Source organism: Lepisma saccharinum, chromosome 8 (genome assembly GCF_977018435.1).
Source record: "Lepisma saccharinum chromosome 8, izLepSacc3.1, whole genome shotgun sequence".
In the NCBI taxonomy this organism is placed as follows: Eukaryota; Metazoa; Arthropoda; class Insecta; order Zygentoma; family Lepismatidae; genus Lepisma; species Lepisma saccharinum.
In genome coordinates, this window is record NC_139236.1 from 57344953 (window position 1) to 57365849 (window position 20897).

Below are 20897 nucleotides of genomic sequence, written 5' to 3' on the forward strand. Positions count from 1 at the left end.
AATCCGAAGCAAAATTTAAGAAAGAATCTACTCAGAATATTTTTGGTTCTTGTAATTTTACTTGTATTCTTGAACAACATCGTGTCAACGCGTTTAACGAATACCCGTCCAATGCACTTAATCGACTCGCCTATATGCACCCATCTTGACTTCCGCACTTGCAATAAAAATATTACACTAAGAATAAGTTGACTTGAGTTGAGTTGAATTAGATTGCACTGTTATTCAAACAGGCGGATTACTTTTTTAAAGAAAGGGTTAATTCTAGGTAAATTGTGACAATTATACATAAGCTGACTTTTCGTTGCTTAAATGTCCTGTTAAGTGGTCTTGTGTGTTTTAGTGAGGTATTTGAGGGAAGCTGCTTTTTAATGCATGTATGATGTCTTCATAACACTTAATTTGCCTACGTGGCAAAGATGGTATGAAACTAGGCATTCTTTATTCGAATTAAGTATATGTTATGAAATAATTTTATATTTGTTTCTTGACCCTGCGTTTCTTAACTTTTCACTTGGCACGTACCAGATTTAAGTGTTTTGGTTGCCTTGTGATCAAGAGTGACTATTATATAATCTGTTCTGTTCTCTGATTTTGTTGTTCGATACCCGGTGGAGGCACATAGTGGTTCGGATACCACTTTAAACTGTAGGTCCAGTCCCGATTAGCCTTTCTGTGCATAAAGTGGACTTAAAACAACAAATCAATGCATCAATCAAACTATGATTTTGTTCTATCAACGTATTATAACTTGAAGTGAAACCTGACCTTAATATATTAGAGCTATGTATGCTTTGGAGAAAGAAAGTTTACAGTTTTTATGTTGTTGTTTTTTTAATTCTTTGCATCAATACTCATTTGAAATAAAAATAGTTAATTAAGACTGGGTATTGGGGGGGATGGTAATCGGGCCCGTTTGAGGTATTTGTTTGTATTTGAGGTATTTGTGTTACATTGCGTCGCTTTTCTGCCACTTTTGACTAACCGCGACGATGAGAATGGGTGATGACGAGATGAAATTGATGAAAGAACAGTCACAAGAACACTTATCCTCTGGCTGATATTCGAACCCGAGAAACTTGCGTGACTAGATCGAAAGTTGACCACTTATAGAATTTCTTTCTAAGAAAACCCCTCATATCAATTAGACATATTCCTACTTTATCATTCCAGGGTACGAACCCGAGACCTCTGGGTTCGTAGCACTCTGCGCTAATAACTCCATGACGGAGATCGACAACGCACTCGGCCACCGAGCCGGCTTGAGGTATTTTAGAAGGGGAAAGAGAAAGTGCCTTGCTCTTACAAAATTATTTTCTGTTTGCGTATGTACATAAAGTAAGAGTCGGACGTGTACAGATTCATGTAAGCCAAAAATACTGAACCTAATCGTATCTAAATAAATTTCATAATTTTTCCAGATTTTTCAATAAACATACGCCTGTATCAATTCAAAAGCAAATATTATTGTTTTTTTTAAAAAAAAAAATTGAATATCGAGTTCAAAGATATTATATTTCCTTGTGAGGGGACGGTTGAAAACAATTGTTCACAATGAATAAAATTAGCTCTAAGTACGATTTAAAGCACAAACCTAAGAATTGGATAGTTCTTTTTTGGTTGCCTGTGCCTGAGATTTAAACTAATGCTTTGTTTGTTTTTCTTTTCAGAAGAAAAATGATATTCTTTTTGCAAAACGTGAGCTTTTTCTTGTTCTTGACGTGTTGGAAAATTGTCTGTTCACTCCATGGTTTAAGTTTCGATGATATTGTTGACAGTGATTACTGCAACGTCTTCTGCGACGGAATCACAGCTACCTTGTGCCAATATCGGGTGAGTATCGTCTAAAAATGTTCTTCGTGCACTAATTCTTCATTTGAAACTATTTTGGCTACAAACCACAAAGCAACATTTTTAGTTTTGCCTACAACATAGGAATTTGTTTGACAAAATCTTTCCATTTTATGCTCTTAATTAGACGAATGTTAATAAAGGGATGAAAATTTGGAAATACTCTTACGTGAAATCAAATTTGGTATTTTTAGTTTAGTTACAATTAGTAATTCAACTTGATTTGCCAAACATAGGAGGGTTGCTCTTGTCGACTTCTACCTGCGACAGAACCCTACACATCGGCCAATTTCACTTAATTATGTCCGCCGAGCACAGTTTTCCCCTCCTCTCGCCAGCGCGTCAGCACGAGTATATATAGTGGAACAACTCGCAAAAGAGCTTGTGCAGATCTGCGACTCCTGTGCATCGTACTCCAGCGCGGAGGGGAGGGAGAGAGAGTGGAACATGCTTCCTTATGCCTCGAGTTGAACGGATGAAGGGAAAGGTCCGCGAAGGATTTTTGCCGAAGTTTCTTTTACTAGTGATCGCTCTACAAGAACTGTGTGCCTGGGTTTTGAAGCTCCAAGTATCGAAACCTCAGGGATAACTGGCAGACCTTGCAAGCTTCCACAGACCCAGCTGGCTTATCTACAGCGAACTCTCTTTCCCTACAGTCACTGTTGCCATCTTTTAGATTCTAAACTGTTCAAAGAACGCTTGATCCAAGAAAGCATTTATCCCATTAAGACATGTTCATCTCGTTTAATAAAATGGAAATGGAGATTAAAGTTAGATTTCTTCTTGTGTGGATACCGTGGTTTCCAAGTGCGAGAACAATGACTTAAATACAAAGTTACTATTTCTGTTATCTTTTGTCTGACAATATAATTTGGGAAGAGAATTACGAACAGAGATGCTATCTTTTTTTGTGGGGTGGCAACATTGTGTCTACGAACATTGTCTAGTCTAATGTTTAGTAACTTCGCATGTGATGTAAAGAATAACAATTTATAAATGAAAAATACTTTATTATGCTAATGATTGACACTTACGAAAAAGTGGAGGATGGTTATGTGCAAAAGCTCATGTTTTTATTGTTGTCGATTTGGTTTATTTTACTTCGCTTTTCTACCACTTTGGCTAATGGTGAATATGAGGATGAGTGATGATGTAATGAAATTGATGGAGCACTTACAAAGAACAGCCATGCCCAGGCCGGGATTCGAACCCGGAACCCCTAGCGTCGTAGCGCGCTGTGATAACCACTCCACCACGGAGATCAGCGCTCATGCTTTAGTTTGATTTCATAAGTTCTTTATTACATTTTATAACCAATTTATGTAACCACCATTCATTTTTCATGATCGTCGTGTCTAGTGAAAAGAGGCGCAAAGGTGAGATAAAACAAAAGAAAATCGCTTTCGCTTCGAGACAGGCACTTGCAACCCGAGACTTGAACGAGACGGGTCACCTCACTGACGAGACGAAAGTACGAGTATGTCTCGACCCATTTTAAACCCTAGGTTCACCTCATCAGAATTAGGTTTTCTTTCATGAATGCGTGCACTGGTACTGTTAATTATTTTTTTCCAGGGCGCAGTAGCTAATTGCCGAGGACCTCCAGGCAGGCTTGGAACTGATTTAAGTAATTTGATAATGAAGCTCCATAATGAGAAAAGAAACTCCGTGGCTGCAGGAAAAGAGAGTGGGCTGCCAAATGCAAAAAACATGGCCGCCTTGGTAAGAAGACGTATTGCTAGAAATGTGAATGTAAGGTACCTGAACCAAATATGGCCTACCTAAGGTTTGCAATTGTTTCTAATGGTGTACAAAGTCAGGACGGTAAAACTAATCACAAGATTCAAAAGAAGGAATATTTCTGAATGTTTACTGAAAGTTGGACCCAGTTTCAAATAATAATATGGGTGCAGTGAAGATTTTGTTAAAAAGTAACGTTTAGGCCATATTGGGTACACAGTCTCGAGGTCTAGCTATTTCGCTTCTTTGTCCTCAAATTACAGTACTATAGGTTCATGCAGCAGGTTCTATCACGTCATTCGGACAGTTTAAATGACGTACTAACGTCATCTGTTGAATAAACCTTTAGCTACTTGGAAGCAACAAATAGGCCATATTGATTTCAGGTACATTAATAGCATCCATTTCTTCTTAAGGTTTCCGACATTTGAGTTTTCCTTTATATATATATATATATATATATATATATATATATATATATATATATATATATATAAGATTAGATTTAGAATATGATTAGAATATATTTTTCTTGTTGGCAGGTATATCACAAAGAATTAATCCCGTATCACTTGAAATCTGATGCATCAGATACGTGTCAGAATTGTTGAAAATGCAGAGAGAGAGGAAAAATTCAGAATTATTTCCTATTTCACAATTTTTTAAAGTGTTATGACTATTGAATAATAGTCAATTCCTTTCACTGTAAATAAATAGCAACGTATGTGTAACATTAGCTTCTCTTGTGCATTGAAACTTGCTCTGAAGCTATATGAGGGAAGGGAGTGTGGAGTTAGGGCCTCACGCATTCGCATCTAAGCTAGTTGTTGAGGTGATGTGACCAGCACCACTCTCCAGCCGCTTTTAGCCCCCTCCCAATCATAGGATTGCTCCCAGGTGCCCATTATTAGATTGATTGATTTTTTTTTTAAGTCCACTATGTGCACAGACATACAGTTTGAAGTAGGACCCGAACCACTATGTGCCTCCTCTGGGTATCAAACCCGGGACCTCTTGATTACAAGGCAAAGACTCTATCACTGCGCCATCGGGGAGGCCCTCCATTTATTAGAGGCTGAATGAACCCCCAGAGCAGCCCCATGCTGGAAAACTTCCCACCTGAAATCGCCCACCCAAGGAATCGAACCAGGATCTCCCGCGTGGCAGGTAGACGCCTTACCGACTAGCGGCTCTAATACGGGACAATCCACACCAAACGGTCCAGAAAAACAATAATTGATTGCCTGACCATTTTTCTTAAATGTTCATAATTATGGGCACCTATACAAGGGTAAGTCAAAACAAGCATTACTTCTCTTTATTTCTTGACTTGCTTTACAAATGGCGACCATTTTCGTTTCATGACTTCAGACATTAGAGCAATCGAAGCAGAACTGGCTGCTTAAGCACAGAGTCCGGGACAAGTGTGCAGGAGTGGTTTGTGGTCTTTGCAGACAGTTACGATAATTATGATAACTCAGCTAAGAAAAATTATAGAAAGCTGGATTAATAAACATTATTTTCAGTACATTTAAAGCTACATTTTATGTTCTGTACACTTTTTCACCATCTCTAATGAAAATGAACGGAATTTAGGACCAAAACTAATATTTAATTTTCAACAGAAACCAAAGTTTAGGATTTTTTTAGCAGGGAAGTAATATAATATCAGAGGTATATATTTTTAGAAGAAACATAATACATCCAATTTTTTTTCTTCAGAAAATATAGCTATTGGGAGCTAATTGAAGATGCTAGCTCGAATCGTGCCTATATATTTAATACATTAACTTTTCATTATTTATTGTGCTATAAATGTTTCAATCTCAAAAGTTTCTTGCATTCTAGGCATGGGACGACGAACTTGAATACATTGCCCATCGATGGGCTGTCCAATGTCAGACAACCCTCCATGACGATTGCAGGAAATCTCAAGGTGAGTCAGGCCCGTACTCAGGATTTTTTTGAGGGGGGGGGGCCAAGCCCGAAAGCTTGATTATATATATATATATATATATATATATATATATATATATATATATATATATATATATATATACAGGGTGTCATTTTAATGGCGCCCACGGACCACGGAAACGTGTAGAGGACATCAAAACAAACAGCTTTTTTCAGTAACATTTTTCTCGTTGGCGCATCCTTTCAGCGCTACAGTCGTTCAAAAAAGCCCGTTTTGCCGCCTGAATGCTGGCAACCACACAAAACATTTGATTGCATTTGTGACGCCATATCCTGTCGTGAAGCGATGCGTTACAGGATTGCCAGGAATACACATATTCTATGAAAAATAACATAGCTACAATCAGCCACATTATGTACCGTAAAACAAAACGAGAAAACAAATTCTGTAACCTAACAGGAAGTAAACAAACGAAACGAAAAATGGTAGAGATAAAATAGAATTCAAGTGGAAGTGGTCATTCGCATTTTGTCGCAGCTTACATGTCAAATAATTATTTACAAATCTAGTTACCAAGTTGGCATCTACAATTTAGTCTATCCACTTTGTCCTTCTGATACTAGTTGTCTGTGACACATTGAACAGATGACAAAATAGAAACGAAAGAAAGCAAAATTCCAAAGGTAAGCAACACGTAATATAATGTTAATTCAGGGCATTATGAGGGAAGTGGTAAAAATGGTTGAAAATACAGGGTTATAAGTAGTAGTTCTCCGACGACTGTATTTATCTACGCACCGGATACACATGTAATAGTTTGCAACTGTGAACAGGGCAGTATATTCGCTACTGATTCATCATTAGTTCGTTACTGTGGTTGTACGTGTTTTAGCCGAAATGTAACAACGTGAACCTCGGATACTTCCGTTATCAGCACAAAAGTACCACAAGGCATCTGGACACAAACCTGTAGATACCAACCTTGCAATGAGATTTGCAAATATTTGACATGTAGCTGGGCGTAAACAGCCACATGTAAGCTGTAAGTCCAATAAAATTTATCGTTTTTTGATATTTGACATGAAGGCTGAGACATAATCCGATATTTACGATAATACGTTTTTTTACCATTTCTCATATCGTTGGTTCACTTTCTCCTTACCCTGCTGATCTTCTGGCTGGTAGGCTATGATGTTCGGTCTACCGGAGGAGTTTCTAGCTTCGTTTTACAGCTAATAATGTGGTTGGTAGTTTGTCATTTTTCACAAAATTTGTGTGTTCCTTGCAACCCTGCCGTGCACCGTTTCAGCGCAGGAAATGACGTCACAGATACGATCAAATGTTGTGTTGGGTTGCCAGCATCCAGGCGGCAAAACTGCCTTTTTTGAACAGCTGTAGCGTCGAATCGACGCTCCAACGAGAAAAATGTTACTGAGAAAAGTTGTTTGTTTTGATGTCCTCTATACGAATCTGTGGTCCGTGGGCGCCATTAAAATGACACCCTGTATAATTGTCATGAAATATGTTTCATGCTCTTTAAATGCATGACATTGGGAATTACTTTTCTTAAAAGTCACTTGAGTTAGTTATTTTGCCAAAAAAGTAGCTTTGAGTTTCAAATACAGTTTCTCAGTTTGAATAGTAACCCAGTTTATATGTCAATTATTATATAATTAATTAATATCATTAATTAATTAATTAATTAATTTATATATATAAACATATTAATTTGCTACATTTATAAACTAGCAAATTAATTCCTTTAACGACTGGTTCAAAATGTCAAGAAATTAGAAGACAGGTGAAATATTATTAAAAATTATAATTACATTTTCATACGTTCATTGTGTTATGTTTTTATAATGGTGCAAATATAATAATGGTCTCTCGAAAGGAAATATTTCCTTATCAGTGTTGTAAAGTCAGCTCCCAGGACGAGAATGATTTTCGCACCCCCCTACCTACATGTAGTTAGCACACTTAGACATTGTAGAAATTTTATGTACCTACCCTTTTCCGTTGAATTCGATGAAAAGAGAACTTGGCATTCAAGAAATTGACTAATAAAAGGACAGTCGGTTGTGCATCCCACACCATCTTCATTGAAGCAGTGTGTGTTATTGTTCACATCTGCAAAATCGATTGCAAATTAAAGATAACTAGGTAGAGGGACAAAAAATGATAAACTTTAAGAACGCGTAAGTTTTCTATTAAATTAACATGTAAATGCTATGTTTTATTCCCTACGAAAAGAGGTGAGGAATGGAGGAGAAGTAACAGGTCGGTCTAATTTCTATGTTCTAGCGGCCTAGGGTGACAATGACAACCACCTTCGCAGCTACAGCTCCATTTCTTACTAGTCTAATTTGACATAATTTTAAAATCTTATGATCTATGACTGTAGAAGTACGTTTTTACCCCATGCTGTTACCAGCCCTAAAAAAAAGAGAGAGACAGAACAAGAGATGTATGCAACATTCACACACAGGCTGACATCATTCTTTGTTATTTCTTCTTTGTATGTGTTTATGATGTTATTCTTAGTGAAGTATGTTTGAAGTACAAACTATTTGGTTATCTATGTTGTTATAACATAAACTCTTACCCTCGGAAACTTTTAATGGGAGAATCATTTTAATAGAACAAGATCGTTGGTTCTTCCGCCATGGCCCTGAGGGGAATATTGCTTGGCAACGACCATCTTTTCATGAATTTCGCTCCGAAATTATACACTATAATTTGTATTCAATTGTGATTTTGGTCAACTGTGTGTATAAATTGATAATATTGTCCTCCTCAAAAGATCGTACGTGAAGCATGGGCGTCGCCGGAAATTTTTGAGGGGGGATAAGGTCATTGATAACACTTTCATCGTAGAAATAATAACTGTATTAATGATAATTATTATCATGCTGAAGATTATTGTTATAAAATAATAAACATTACAAGCTAATAATATTTTTTTAAAAGATTTATTATAGCTAGTGTACTAAAACGCATAGCTATCGTATTCTGTTATTAACTTTTACACACATCGTTAAAAAAAATCTTTAAAACAATTGGGCTTAAGTTTATATTGCGTGATCTCTCACGTTTTTTTAAATTTTGAAAACTGCGAAACTTCAATAAGAATGCTAAATACTTTCAATTTTATTTCTGTTATTAACAATAAAAATAACTAGCTTTCTGATTTTTTAATAACTTGAAATGAACTATGCCAATTTCCAGGGAGGTCAAAGGATCGGTTCGGCCCTTCCTCCCGTGATTGTTTGTACCTATGTGTGCGTGCAGGCATCTAAATGATGTTTTTTTTTTTTTGTTGTTGTTTTTTTGCATTACAGACGACTACTACCTGGGACAAAACATTTATTACCACGGCGATATTAAGGGAACGTTGGAGAACTTCGAAAAGGAGATTACTGCAGGAGTAAAGTCTTTTATCGACGAACAGAAGAAGTTCAAATGGCCTAGCGATGGAAAATATAAATTCACGTAAGATTACAGTATATGTTACATTATTTACTTTTCATGCAATTGATTCTATCTTATACACGTGTCTATTTAATTTAACAGTTTTGTGTTAATTTCAAGTTTTATGCTGGATGTTTCATAAGCAGGACCCGGATTTTGATGACTAAAAATATCAATAAAATGAGCTAAAAAATGACTTTAATAAATGTGCCTACATTTCAGGATATGACAGTTAATACGCCACAGTTCTTACTTCTGAACTGAAATTGCAAGGTGTATGTGAATTTTAGGTATAAAAATCGTACCTTATTCAGAATTACTGCAGAATATAACAATCAGCATGCGAAGGTTCTTGAAAGTGAGGGAACGTCTGTTATCGGACAACACATTTATGTACTTGGAGAAAGTCCTTTCCACATCTGCTGACACAACTGGAGCAAACTTGAAATGCACTAGGTTGTCTGTAGAGCAGCCCTAGGCTGAACCTTTGCTCAGTAGAAAATAAAAAATACTATTCTATTCTATTCTATATCAGTGGCAGTGATTTCTTCTTCAATGTAGAAACCATCAAATGATGATTCACCGGTTAGCACTTGAGAATTGCACACAAAGTTTTGTGTTACATTAGGGTTTTTACAACAAAAAAATGCAATAAAAGGACGTAAAACGCGAGAATTTACCAAAAGACTTGAAAAAATGGCCTAAAACTTAAAAAATATAAAATATGAGGAGAAATGCACAATACAATTCAAATTTTTATAACCACAGGTTCGTATTCAATATTTTAATACTTGACAGCAATGCATGCTACATAAGGGGGAAAAAAGATGACGTCATCAAAATCCTGGCCCTGTTCATAAGTCTCTCCAGATTTTCAGAAGTTAATAGCTAACTCACCCGAGTGGATGAGAGCATGTCAGTGAAGTGACTAAATACAGGGTGAGGCAAAAAGATGTTAACAATAAATGGGTGTTTAATCACTTTCAATTACAAGCAGGGATTTGGTTACAGGGTTTCAATTTGGCACCCATCCCTATCAATGCACTCATTGAGTCTGTTCATTGTTGTTTGTAAGGCCCTCTGGGCCATTTGGGCAGGAATTCCAGCGATGACGTGAGTAATGCGGTGTTTCAGGTCGTCTAGGTTGCGAGGTTTGCTGGCGTAGACCCGATCCTTGACCATGCCCCACAACCAAAAATCGCATGGCGTCAGGTCGACTGAACGTGCTGGCCATGGGAGAGGACCACCTCTACCAATCCAGCGTTTACCGAACGTGTCGTTCAGGTAATCCCGAACCAGCAGACTGTAATGGGCAGGGGCGCCGTCTTGCTGAAAGTACCCTCGCTGGAGAATGGCAAGTGGTACCTCCATGAACGTGCTGAGCATGGCAAGGTAATTCTCTCCCCTGACGGTCTGTTCTTAAAAAAAGAACGGTCCAATCACTCCAAATTTGCTCACGGCACACCAAACGTTAACCTTAGGGGAATCCCGCATGTGCTCTCGAATTTCCTTCGGGTGCTCAGTCGCCTATATGATACATTTGTGCTTGTTCACACGACCGCTGATGTGGAATGTTGCTTCGTCAGTAAACATGAACAGAATGTCAGGCTCAATGTTCACCATTTCGAATATTTAGTCTCCCATACAGTGTTCACATCTTTTTGCCTCACCCTGTATAGAAGTTTTTAACCTGCCTTACAAATGTTAGATATGTCTTCCCTTTGTGTTGGGACTTGACAGACGTCAATTCTATAATCTTACTCATATGCGGTCTAGTATCTTATTGTTTTACTCGTTCGTGGTTCTGTACAAGATATTTGGCTTGAAAACCACGTTGATCCAGTTCTAGCAAACCGACCCCGTGACGGAGTGGTTAGCACATCGCGCTACGACGCCCAGGGGTTCCCGGGTTCGAATCCCGGCCTGGGCATGTATGTTTGTGAGTGTCCATTCATAAATTTCATCACATCATCACTCATTCCCATCTTCGAAATTAGTCAAAAGTGGCACAAAAGGCGAAGTAAAATAAAGCAAATCAATCAATCGGTTCTAACAAATTGCAGGACACAAGAAGCTCTCCAGTCACCTAAAAACACCATGTTTGGACACTAGTGTCCCCTAGTGAATAAATATGCAACTGGATAGAGTGTACAGGTATGTAGTATCAAATTTCAGGCAAGTGTTCTGTTGCAAAAAAAAATATCATAATTTTGCAAAAAGAGAAAAAAGAAATTGCCACAATGTATAATAAAGAACTGATTCTCCTTTTCAGTCCAAAGAGGCCGCGCTTTCCCCAACTGATCTGGGGTCAGACTAGCAAAATTGGATGCGGATATTCTTACCTGTTCCACCAACATTTCGACCAAGCAACTAACCAGACCATCACGGACTCAACGGATTTCACCCTGGTCTGCAACTACTACATGGATGGGCTGATTGACAAGAACTTCATATACAAAGAAGGGAAGCCGTGTTCCGATTGTGGAAAAGCCAAATGCCACAAGAACTACACGAGCTTGTGTGGTAAGATTTGGTATTCAGTTTTAGAGATTTATAAAACAACTTGCCGCACTCCTGTCCCTGATGTTACGATTTATTCCTGATTCAGGATTTCCCAATTCAGGAACTATGGAAATTCCAATTACAGCAGTGCCACTTCAGGAACTGTCTATACTAGTTGGATATTTCCGTGAAGTGTCTTCCCAACTCAGGCTGTGTCCGAAAGGTACAAAGTGCAGACTTGTACGTACAGTCTTGACGGAAGCGACGTCACCCAGTGCAGTTTGAAAGCACCCAGCACACAAGCAATCGAGACCACAGCTCGGAGCGTTGCAGACTTGATCACATGATTTCCGCAATCATTATTCATTTGTTTGAAATCACGGAGGGCAGCAAGTTGTTGGTTGAAGTTCTTCTAATGTGTGTGGAAATGTATGTGTAAGAACATTTGAAAATGTGATTTCTATGGTGAAAAACACGTGTTTAAAACGTGGTGAAAACAAAGAGTACTTAGTTTTATCTACTGATCGTTTTGGCGCTGCAGTCGAGTGCAGTTCGAAAGACTTTCACTTCCAGTCGCTCTTGTACCTTTCGGAAACGGCCTCTGGACGTCCTACTAATTGCCTCGGGGGAGGATGAAATAGTTGACACTACGCACACGTATGTAACCTCCGGAAACTGAGAAAAACAAAAGGGAGAGGAGAGAATCAAAACATAGAAAACATATAGCGAGAAATCAGGAGATCTCAGATGAACATTTATACAGGGTGAGTCACCTAAAATTGCCACCAAAAATATTTCGTGAACAACCATAAATATTGAATAACAAACATGTTTTCCCTTTTGACCAACTTACAGTGAATAGGAGAAACAAGTTTCTTACGACACACGAATGGCGTCAAAAGGGGTATATGTTTGTTACGACACACATATCAACTTCTGAGATGTTTGTTTCAATCGTCAACTTCATGTTACAATTACTTGAGAACTACTTGACGTATTACAATGTAACAAACGCCATTCTTAATTAATTTTTTTTCCTACTTTCAATTGCACTAAAAATAATATGCAGTTTCATTAAAAAAACGTAAGTTTGTTTTGAAAATCGTACTTCCTTACGTAGTTGAACGTATTGTGTCCACTAATTTCATGAGCCCCTTTCATAACTTTATATCTGCGAAAGTAGATTTTCAATATTTATTGCTGTTCATGAAATATTTCCGGTGGTAATTTTAGGCGACTCACCCTGTCCTGTATACAGAGTGATTGTGAACAAAAGGGGAGAAACTTCAAGAGGTGATTCCTGACAGTACAAGGAACAAAAAGTCTATACGTCCGAAAATGCACGTGTACGAAAATAGATGACACCATCCGTCTGTTTACGAAAATATGGCATACATGGTGACATTTACCTTGGAACATTCATTTCCGGACATTTGTTCATATGGACTTTTTTCCCCCTGAACTGTCTGGAATCACCTCCTGAAGTTGGTACCCATTCTTCAGAATCACCTTGTACACACAATATGTATGTGGATCACATCACATTCAACCATAACGCATTCTTTTCTGTTGTAGATATGGAACCGGCCAGAAGCTCCACTCTTGTTGCTCAGAAAATCATTGTACTGCTATTGGTGGCTTGTGCCATACGTTAAGTCGACATGTATTTGTCCGTGAACGTATTCTACTAAACATTAGTACATTCACTCTCACGTTTCATACCTTTAATGCAGTAATAAAGTTATGGCAGATAATTGTTTGGTTTATTTGACAACAATGGGTTTGGAATATGACATGTGTGCGTTTGTGTGCGCGCGCGCGAGTTAGCGTGCATTTCATGGCTTATACAGGTTCGTTACCCTGACATAGAATTTTCACTTATAACTTTAAAGGCAAGTAGCATAGTTAGTTATAATTTATATATGTTTTACGCATATTTCAACATCTCGTTTCTTTTCATTTTGTGGCTCATTCCAAAGCAAATTTTCTTCAGGTGGAGGCTCGGAGCTGTAGGCACTCCCCACACAGGACCTACACGTTTCCAACATAAGGTGGGACAACCCTAAAAATTTTCCAAACTTGTTCAAATCAAAGAACGAATTTAAATTTAATGTACTCTATTCTTTATGCTATTCTGGCTATTGACATGTCTTCTTGCGGACCATCACGTTTTAAACTTTGTTTACAAAATGTGGAAAAAAATGTAAAATCCCATGTGGTATGTAATTTAGTTCAATCAATGGGAGAGTAAATGTTCATAAAGAAAGTGATAAGATTCAAATACAATTATTATACAATTTCGAGTGCAAATCAGCCGGATATTATGATAGAAAATGTCTCACAAATTTGACAAAATAGTTAAAATTAACTAATTAGTTAGTTTAAATCACCAACCAAAAGAAGAAAATAGAGGGAGGGGTTATTTCAAACCTCTCTAGAGAACTTACCTAAACTGCTAACGCAAGTAATATCCAGTGAATGGTGTTTTAAGCAGCGACAATAGGTTTCTACCAAGTCTTCAACAAAATGTAGACATCAAAAGTGCATGAAAAATGCGGTCTTACGAAGCAAGAAATCGTGTTCGTTTTGAGTTCAAACGCTGAGAAAATAGTCATATGGTGCTAGACTCTGGTGTTTACTGTCGAAACTAGTACTGCGAGTAACTTGTGGAATGCAACAACATAGCCCTTATCTGTCTGGAAAACCTGATAACAGGTTAGCTCGCTGTACTGACACTTCAAGCAGCAACTTGACCGTCAGAGGAAGGAATTGAAGTGTACAACAAACCCTGAACTATCGTGATTCTTTTGAGTTTAATAAAGTCGGTTTTCTACTTTTTAAAGTTAGTCCTAGGGTTGTAGTTTATTAGTGTCCAGAGGTAGGATTACCAACTTTAGAGAATAAAATTCCAGGAGATTTGTTACAGCCTTCAAACCTTTTACATTAAAATGATCTGCAAGACTAATGTGCTGAATGTGAAACAATATCCCAAACAAACTGCTGACAACGTCTACGCCAGCACCTTTAAAAATTCAATCGTTAGAAATACGTAGGATGCAAGATGAAAATTAATGAAAGTAATCATGGACAATTTGCCGAGCGCCACTTGTGTCGTCCCAATGAACTAATATGCTCAACACTAAACATTACTCAATACAATAGAGTTTCTATAAAACAAGTGTTCCACACTTGTTTCTACTAATGCCAAGATAAATAGAAACAATAAAAATAACAACAAAATTGTTGTTAGTTGATGCTCATAATGAGTGATTTATACAATATTGCCATATATATATATTTTAACGTAGAACCAATTTATCGCAATCGAATTCTTATCTTTATGAAAATACAGTGGGAGGAAATAAAATTTGAAGTTTGATTTCATGTTCGGAAACTCTTTCGGAGAAGAAGAAATCTCTAGACTTCCATATCCGAATACGTCGCTGTTCATGGGCGTAACTTGGGGTCTAATTTTGAAGGGGAAGAATCAACTTCCGGCTTAACTTGAGGGGGGAGGGGCAGAGACTCGAAAAGTTTACCATTTCATAAAATAGTGTCCAAGATTATTGCTAAATAACTGTGACTGTGACGTCTGGGAAATCACAAATTTTACCCTTTATTACTTTGCTCCTCAGGCCCCCGTAACTTGTATTTTTTTATAAACCCGAATGTTTTGGGGGGGAGGGTAAGTGCCCCCTTGTCCCGCCAAGTTACGCATATGTCGCTGTTGGTCACATGCGATTTCTATATGGAGAGGCCTAATGGTAAATGATTAAGCATAATTGATGACTGAAAAGAAGTAGGCTAAGCAACAATTTGTGACATGAACTGCAAGAATTTTAAAAACTTCCGTCCCGTTATTACAAAACGTAAATTACCACATCTTAAAAGCTGGCACTTTGTAGTAATTAATAATTAGTAGAGTTTGAGTTCGTGTTTTAAGTCCACTTTGTGCACAGTGAGGCTTATCAGGACTGGACCTACAGTTTAAAGTGGAATCCGAACCACTATGTGCTTCCACCGGATATCGAACCTGGGACTCCTTGATTACAAAGCGACGACTTTACCACTGCGCCATCGGGGAGGCCCAATATTTAGCAAACTTGTTTTCTTGATATAAACGGTTTATCACATTCCATGGAATTGCTGACCAGTTGCATGCGATAAGGTGCAAATGAAAAGAAAAGGTTGCAGTCGTGTGTTGCTCCAAATTACCTATAGGCCTACCCTGTCCAAGTTAACTGTGGAGCAAAGCCGCACATAGCGTCAGAGAAGCAAAGGAAATCTAGTGGCCAGTGTTGCTCACTCCATGAAATGCTGTTCCTTTCGCGTGTAATTGGCGGAGTCATCTTGCGTCACTACTTGCGCAGAGACTCGTTTTCGTTCGCCTGCTCCAGAGTTAGCTGGGACAGAGTATAGGTATAAAGCCGCCTTTAAAAAGTTGCGAAAAACAACATCCAATGCTAGCACAATGTTGTAAAAAATCTGTATGCTTAGGAATATATCGCTGTAGTTGACAACACTGATTTACATTCCGGTCAAGAACCATGCGAGCCTTGAGAACCGCATTTAACATAGAGCTATGAACGCCAGATGTTGCTACATAAACATGCATGCTGAAACAATTCCACATATATTATAAGGTTCCATTGTGTTTGATTTGTTTCACAACCACTATGAAAAATATGCACAAATAACCATAGTGGCGTTAGTCGGTTTCTTTGATGTAAACACGATCATGTTATACATGAGACATGTAGCATTTCGTGTATGTTTTGGTTTTGACCATAATGGTAGAGATTGCAAGAATTCACATTAACATGTGTGAATCTCAGAAAGTACATAGTATGTTCATACAAAAAAGTCCTGTACTGCAGAAAATTCGTTTGGGAATTAATGTTTTTGTTCAAGGTTGTCCACTCTATACCGGTGAGAAAATACTGGACAAGATAGGTGGATAACAAGGCAATTCAATCAGGGGTAGCGAACGTGCATTGGTTGACTTTAATGACGTCGCATGTAGACATAAGACAAGGTACTGTACAAGGTAGAAACAGAAACAACGAATTGATTTTTACGAAATTTTTGTACCAAGGTTGCTAGTAATGGAAAGTTCGTACTTCAGAGAATCATTAACTGTGTTACTCCACAGGGCATTACATTTACTGTTTCTAAAATGATAAGTAAAAATTCGAAATGAAATGCAGCTCTTATAAACATTAATATATTTAAATAGTTGTATGCACTACAGAAAAATATTGTTTTCTATTTACAAAATACTACAGTCAAGCCACTTAAACAAACAGTAGTTTTATTACTTTGCATTCTTACATATCCTATTTTAGTTTGAGATAAATTGTTTCTTCAACCCCTTTTAATTTGCCAACAATTATTTTTTAACTAAAATTATTTGTATGATTCGAAGAGTTTGAGTTTGATATGGTCTCCGATATTCTTTTTTAGGGGTAAATCATATATACGTACTTGCACAGCACCGAAGAAAGTTATTTTGTAAATAATCGTAGGATATTAGGCTACTTTTCTTCCCAGTCAAAGCCTACTAAATGGGGAAGTGCTAATTTTGTATGTAGTCACGGGCATTTTTGGGTTGAAACGAACCTAGAAGGGCAATGTAATCTTCACAACCGAGAAGTGTCAGTGACTATACACCCAACGGCGAAAGAAACAGTAGGCAAATTGTCCACCACCATTTTCATTCGGTCTGACTTACACTGTGTGATGACAATGACGTCAATTAGCAGAGAACAATGCCTGCTTCGAACCAACATAGTTTCATTCCTTAAAACAACACCGGATGTAGAATAGAAAGATAATGAAAATAGCGGTGGAAAATTTGCCTACCATTATCTTTGCCGTTGACTGTACAATCGGGACAATATTGCTGTTCTTATAAGATCTTATTAAAAATCACGCTGAAATACCTAGAACTTAGACACCCACCCACACAAACACACACAAACTACTTTGCTTCTAGGTTTTTATCATTATCTAACGTGCCTGCTAAAACGTACATATGTGATAGGCATTTCAGGGCATGTTTTAGATTCCATAAGAACGACAATTTAATCAAACTCTACACCCGCTTTCGCTTCTGGATCTACTAGAGAACTGGGGGAAGTACGACCTTGGATACTGTATTCAATAGCCCAAGGGATATCCGTCACACCTAGGATCGGCTGCCGCCCAATAAACATCGTTTCCCAGGTACACAGTTTCCTCATTGGTCCCATTAAGCCACCAAGCCCCTTTCGTTATGACGTGCCCTCTCCCGAAAGTTGACCGAGCAAATCCCGTCACTGGGTATATCACTTCATGTCCTTTGACTTTGAGGCCCTCCACCACACTCTCTGGAATCTCTTGCTCAAGTTGCACTTTCCATGGTTGGCTGCACAAGAAACAAAAAATATATTGGTTATGTGGAATCTTGAAACTTCAACTGAAGTTCACTATATTGTTATTTATTGTCTAATTGTGGTAGACGTAAGCCCTAAAATGTTATATTTTACACAATATGCTTGTAAATGATGCATGCAGCATATAGTGCAATCGAAAAAAAAACTTAAGTGATATGGAGCACATAAAGACTTGGAAAGGAGTACGTTGAAGCTTACGTAGTAACAAATACACGTTTACTTGCAGATGATATATGAGTTGTAGAGGAAAGAATTAGAAATATGCGAATTGCGAGAAAATTGTGACATGAACATATTCAGGATAGTAAGATACAGTTAAAGTTCCCAGTGCATCATACCATGAGGCATATGTAGGGGATGTGAGGATGAGGCCCCACACATTCTTTGATATCGGACAGAGTATAGCTTGCCATCGAATAGTGTATCCATCATTACTGGATGCTCAATACAACAGAAAACATTCTCCGAGAAGTAAAATTGGTGGAATTTTTGTCAGTCTGTGTCACCTTGTATCAGCCGACGTCGAGTGGGGACTGCTTCTATATTATAGCTTTCTGGGAGACCTAAGAGAGATAGGAAAATTTTGCTTTGAACTCGTAGTAACACTGAACTGAAGTAAGGATGGTTTGGTTTTCTATTTTTGTTTTTGAGCATATATTTCACCTTCTTTCACAAGTATTTAAAAATGTTAAAAAAAGAGTAGGCTAATGTTTATAAGCCAGTCATTTCTAAAGTAGAAGAGTTAAATGAATGAGACACTTGTGTGGTTTCTTACCTTCCTTCTACGTCTATGTAAAATCTTGGATTATCCAAAGCTCTTTGGGGATCAAGTCCAAATTCAAGCATATTCAAAAATACCTGTAATGTGAAGAAATGTATAAAATTTTCATGAAAACTGTATGCCATTGAAAACTATACACTAGAATTTTATAAATGACAATAAGTAAATACTAAATGCCATGGACGTCCGGAAAGGGGGGACAGGGGAGCACGACCCCCTGGAAAATGAATGTCCACCAAAAAATTTATACAGGGTGTCACAAAACTCTTTCAACAACGCTTGGGTGCTGGGAGATATCATAAACACAAGTAACTTTTCCCTATAAAGTTTACCTCGAAAGCTCTTAGTTTTAAATCCTAGTCTAGACATTGATGTCATTTGTTATTTCATCATATCATCCTCATCTTTGCGATTAGCCAAAGGTTGCAGAAAAGCGAATTAAAATAAATAAATCAATCAATTATGGAGATATTTTAGAATGAGTATTCTTGAATTTCAGTCTGCTCATTATTTGTCTTGGTCAGTTTATAAATACTGTCAATGCTTCTTACAACATCGGAAGTATATTAAATGTTTTGGATTTTGCTCAGGCAAGACTCCCAAGTTGTTGTTTTCAAGTCGTCTCTCTTAACGAGGAACGCTAGTGGCAACCCTGCCACGCGCCCCTGGTAGTTATGTCAGGGCAAGCATTTGCTGTGTTTTGTTGCATACGTACAGAATAGATTTTAAGCGCTTATAGCGCAGAAACTAAGCGCTTTCGAGGTAACTTTACAGGGAAAAGTTACTTGTTTTTATGATATCTACCAGCACCCAAGCGTTGTTGAAAGAGTTTTGTGACACCCGTATATTTCACACATAATTTCATTTCAGTCACAGTAATTTATGTTAATTATTATAAATTCGTTCAAGAAACATGATAACTTCAGACTGAAATACTGTTTTTAGAGGGGGCATCACTATTATGGGAAAAATATGCCTCCTTTGCCACCCCCTGGAAAGAGAATACTTTCCTTGTCCCTCCCTGGAAAAAATCCAGCGGACGTCCGTGGTAAATGCTCAATGTTGATAAACAATCGACAGTTTACCTTGAATAGAATACACATTGTTGGGAAAATAGAGCAGAGTATTGACTTGATAACAATTAGTTATAATCCTTAAATTGTCAAATGTATTTCAACTGTCTTTCTGCAGTCACGGATTTACTTGAAAAAGTAACTAGGTATTGGTACTCGTAAAATGTAACAGTTACTACCAAACATTTGTATTTCTCACAGGGTACTTATGTAGTACGTCCTCACTTCCTGAGATCAACCTCCAGATTGAAAATTCTATAAGATTTTTACGTCCTGAGTTTATAAAAGTATTCGAATGAGATTGTGAAAATAAAATATCAATATAATCGTAGAAAATTCAGTCACATGGACTATTTATATAAATTAACAGATTCTTCAATGATTTAAAAAAAAATCCCTCAATCATATGTGGCCGTAGTGTGTCTAAAGAAAAACTGCCTAAAATAAACAGTCGAACATCTACTGCACTCCTTTTGCTTGTCTTCGGTTGACTAGTGTGCTTCTCAGTTCTGTTTGGTAGTCCAGAGAGCTTGAGGATGTTTTTTAAATACGGTTCTTAATTCTACCAGGAACTGAAGACAAGAAACCTCTCACACGAACTTGAAGTAAGGAAGCTGAAGGCTGATCCCGAAGTGAAAACTGGCCTAAGTACTGTAAGGTGATCTTATACCCCTGGCGAGAATTTCAGCATTTTCCTCGTCAAGCCTGTGTGAGCTTATTGGTAGCTATGGTCACAATTATCTCAAGAACCAGTAGACAGAACATTTTCAAATTTTACCTAAGCACTTAGAAATAATGTTTCTAGAGAACAACTTTTTTAATATTTTTATTTATTGCATTCACCTCCCGAAAATTTATTAATTAATTATACTCTTGAAATATCGCATCCTTTTAGTTTTATTGACAGGGCAACCCTGAAACCCCGTAGGTCATACTCACCTGAACCTGAGCCTGAGGCTGCATGTATCCTCCCATAATTCCAAAGGAAGACAGAAGCTCCCCTGTTTGTGTGTCTGTGACCATGGAAGGAATAATGGTGTGCATGGGACGCTTCCCTCCTTCCAAATGGTTGGGATGCTGAGGATCAAGACTAAAGAGAAATCCACGATCCTGCAAATAATAATACA

General features: G+C 37.7%; 2 protein-coding genes across 3 annotated transcripts in view; one reads left to right on the forward strand and one right to left on the reverse strand.

Annotated features, from left to right (window-relative positions):
- Positions 1-178: 178 nt before the first annotated feature.
- Positions 179-13225, forward strand: LOC145991485 (venom allergen 5-like). 2 transcript variants are annotated; one of them, XM_083127500.1, is made up of 7 exons: positions 179-268; positions 1671-1833; positions 3427-3573; positions 5440-5527; positions 8851-9001; positions 11253-11503; positions 13058-13225. In XM_083127500.1, exons 2-7 carry the CDS (start codon positions 1678-1680, stop codon positions 13135-13137), a joined length of 873 nt encoding a protein of 290 aa, XP_082983626.1. In that variant the 5' UTR covers positions 179-268; positions 1671-1677; the 3' UTR covers positions 13138-13225. The 2 variants fall into 2 exon arrangements, with proteins under 2 accessions (XP_082983626.1, XP_082983627.1); XM_083127501.1 differs by having other exon boundaries at positions 203-268; positions 1674-1833.
- A 3473-nt stretch (positions 13226-16698) lies between these two features.
- The window catches only part of LOC145991021 (glutathione hydrolase-like YwrD proenzyme), a 90162-nt gene continuing 85963 nt past the window's right edge, over positions 16699-20897 (reverse strand). The window contains exons 10-12 of the mRNA XM_083126689.1: positions 20710-20880; positions 18692-18774; positions 16699-17888 (exon numbers count right to left, since the gene is read on the reverse strand). Of these exons, the coding sequence (XP_082982815.1) occupies positions 17642-17888; positions 18692-18774; positions 20710-20880 (501 nt within the window). The 3' untranslated portion in view covers positions 16699-17641. The remainder of the gene's footprint in view (positions 17889-18691; positions 18775-20709; positions 20881-20897) is intronic.